Below are 3,469 nucleotides of genomic sequence, written 5' to 3'. Positions count from 1 at the left end.
TGTGTGTGTGTGTGTATGTGTGTGTGTGTTTGACAGATTCAGCGGGGGGGGCACTGAAAACATCTAGAGGATGTACCAGAAATCTGAGAGTGTGTGCATATGTGTGCTAATTTCTCTCGCTCTCTCTCTCTCTCTCTCTCTCTCTCTCTCTCTCTCTCTCTCTCTCTCTGTATCTGTCTCTCAGCCTTTGCTAGTTTGCCAGGTCTGATGGAGCATTTGGCAGAGAACTACAAATACTGGAAGAACTTGGATGAGATGAAATGTAAAAGTCTGCGGCCTCCGCCACCTCCGTGTCCCTCATGACTCCCTTACCCTCAAGGTCAAAGGTCAGAGATTACACTGTGAATGTACCATCTCTGCCGGCCCTCCAAGATTCTGTCCATAGAACACAGATCAGCAGTCCTGTTTCCCTGACGACACTCCACCTCTATCGACAATCACCCAGGTAACAAGGGTAAAACACAAACAAATTACTAAACGAATGCACTTTATCAGCATACAGTCCTCTTCCAGCATCTTTTCACTTTCTTATCTTCTCTTTTTTTTTAATTCCCTTTGTGTTCTCCCAGCTGTTTTTAATGATTTCTGGACAGTAATTTTTTTGTAATGTCTGACACAAGAAGATAAAGACTGATCTTAGTCCAGTAGAGGACTGTATCTACTATTTTCGTTAAAATATGGGACTGAAACGTGAATGCTCAGAAAGGTCTGTCTATACACATGCACACATAACTTTAACAGACATGTGGAATCACAGATCCAAATGCCAAAAGGGCTTTATTTGGACTCCGAAGCAGAAGAAAAATTGAGTGTCAGTGGGACTGAGCTACTTTGGAAACCAAAACGGACCCAGTAATGAGCCCTGAGGCACGACACATTTTACCCCTTATTGATTTGTTAAAATTCAACACGAATGGAATATTTTGACAATATTGTTGACAGAAGCAAATGTCAAGTTGCCAAAACGGAAGAACCTTTGAAGACGCATTTGTAATTGGACGATGAATTGGTTTTGACCAGCACTGAGCGCTATTCAGTGTGCAAGATTGTAAAAACTGTGACGGATCAGCCCACTGTGGGCCGTCATTTTTCCGGCACTTTCTGTATCAGAACGACTCAAGCCTTTCTCAGACTCTAAGGACTGGTGTGTAATAATCAATCATTTTGATATAAATAGCCAATAATAACAAAGAATATATTTCTCAGAAACACTGTATATCCAGACACATACTGTAATAACGTGAATCTTGATGATGCGTGTGTGTGTGTGGGCAAAAGAGCAAGTGTGTTTATGTTACGATGTGCTTAGTGATGAATGTATTAGCATAATTTTTACATTTTACACATGACAGTTAACATTCCTACTTCACACAACGGTCTGTACGGATGCAACATTCCCTAATCTTCAGAGTTATACTATGTGTAAACATAAAATCCAGCACAGCCTCATAACGAGACCACCGACACGTTGACATTTGCTCATGCTGATAGGTGGGATTTCACATATTTTAAGTGTTACACCATTTTTAAGTATTATTTATTTACAAATGTGCTCAGCTGTATATCGCTGTTGTAATCTTTTACCATAGACAAATATTGCAGATGAGCTTCAAACACTCACCTTTTGTAGGCCAAAAACCAGCACCAAAGGTGCGTTTATAATCAACCACGATGAGTTTTAAACAGATGTTTGGCTGAAGCCATTTCGACTGGAAAAAAACTAGTTTCGATTTCTTGAAATCTGTCACATGAGACATTAAAAAAAAAAATGTTTTTATTAAACGTAGCTGTTGGTGTCATTTGTTATTTGCGCACCTAATTTTTACCAGGTTACATTTGGACACATAGCCGAATTGCATTGGCTCGCAGACAAGCTTAGTAGGAATTTATCAAATGTTTATATTCAGTTGACATTCGGCCTTTTACTCTTTATGCATTGTCGTAAAGGAGCTCTTGAGAAGTTCATCTTCACAGCGAGTGTTCTTGAACACCAGCATGACACCACGAGAGTTCTAGCAGGTTCTGCACCGAGTGTTCTAAATGTGATGTGATCATAATGACTTAAAGCATTCTGGCACGCATCACAAAAGCAGATGATTCCACAATGCCCTTGTAAGATGGCAGCAGTCGTTTTTGTTGTTCTGGGGTTGGCAGTGCATCATAGTGAGTGAAGCGTTCCAGACGACATTGTGCGGTTAAAGGCATGCGGTGCACATTCAGCAGCTCGCAGGGTTTTGATTTTTCCTCTTTCCTGTTCTCTCATCCTTCCTGATTCTATCTGTTTCCCTCCCTTTTTTCTTTTTTCTTTAATGTGGTCACAAGGGTAGAGCAGTAGTTTCGGTGGCAGTTTTGAAGCCTGTATATGTAATGTATTATATAAAGCATTCTTGATGCATTATAAAGTTAAAATCAGTGGGTATCGGTTTATATTAAGATTTAAAAATCATCATATTCATCTAAATCAGACAATGTTTGTAGCAGATAATATCAGAGATTTTTATTAAAAAAAAAATTAAAAATTAAAATAAAAAAAAAACGAAACTTTTTTTGGATGATTTTAAATATTTCAGTTTAACCATTGGTATACATTATGATTTAACACGTGAAATTGGGTTATGATTAAGGCATTATGCATTTTAAAGATACAACTGAAATTAAATAAACATTGTAATGTATTGCGACTGTGGTTACAATTATGTATAAGAACATACAACTGATTTATTTTATAAATGCATTAAGATTTCCTTTGATATACTATATATGCATGCATGCTTAATAGAAATTATACTGCCTCTTTTTTGACCCATTTTTGCCCATTTATTTAGAGCTCTATAGTACAGATTATGGTGGAGGCTCTTGTCGCCCTCTAGTGGTAAATCCTGAGATCCGCATACATTATTGAACTCCATTGATGCTGTTACATAGTTTTTACATAACTATGAAATAACCAGTATCAAAGAGCTTGTGTTTTAGGTTTTATTTTTTTATAGCAGTATAATCATGTTACCTAAAGTTCTTGTGATCAGTAATCAAGAAAAGTACAACAAGCAAAGCTCCTAATGGACACTACCAGTCAAACGCTTGGATGCACTAGACCAGTGGTTCCCAACCCTGGTCCTGGAGGCACCCCAACACTGCACATTTTGCATGTCTCCTTTCTCTGACACACCAATTTCAGGTCTTGGAGTCTCTACTAATGAGCTGATGATCTGAATCAGGTGTGTTTGATTAGGGTTGGAGCTAAACTCTGCAGGACACTGGCCCTCCAGAACCGAGTTTGGGCACCCCTGCACTAGACTGAATTTATGTTCAAGATATTAAATACCTGCTGATCTAAAGGTTTATGCTTAAATTATTTAAATAGTTTTGAAATTTAAATTGTGCCTACTGTACCTGTACAGGACATGTACTCATTTAATGTAATTTTATCGAGTAATATTCAGGGTTTGAATATTTGTGGTTCGCTGTA

At 38.1% G+C, this 3,469-nt stretch overlaps 1 protein-coding gene across 4 annotated transcripts in view; it reads left to right on the top strand.

Moving 5' to 3' along the window:
- Positions 1-1,570, top strand: part of LOC107701941 (high affinity cAMP-specific and IBMX-insensitive 3',5'-cyclic phosphodiesterase 8B-like) — a 62,049-nt gene extending 60,479 nt beyond the window's left edge. For all 4 annotated transcript variants that reach the window (XM_016504096.1, XM_016504098.1, XM_016504095.1 and 1 more), the window contains one exon: positions 185-1,570. In XM_016504096.1, coding sequence (XP_016359582.1) covers positions 185-303 — 119 coding nt within the window. In that variant the 3' untranslated portion in view covers positions 304-1,570. The remainder of the gene's footprint in view (positions 1-184) is intronic.
- Positions 1,571-3,469: the final 1,899 nt, after the last annotated feature.

Source organism: Sinocyclocheilus anshuiensis, unplaced genomic scaffold (genome assembly GCF_001515605.1).
Source record: "Sinocyclocheilus anshuiensis isolate Anshui unplaced genomic scaffold, SAMN03320099.WGS_v1.1 scaffold1184, whole genome shotgun sequence".
In the NCBI taxonomy this organism is placed as follows: Eukaryota; Metazoa; Chordata; class Actinopteri; order Cypriniformes; family Cyprinidae; genus Sinocyclocheilus; species Sinocyclocheilus anshuiensis.
Note: the sequence above shows the minus strand (reverse complement) of the source record. Positions and strands in the feature narration are given on the sequence as shown.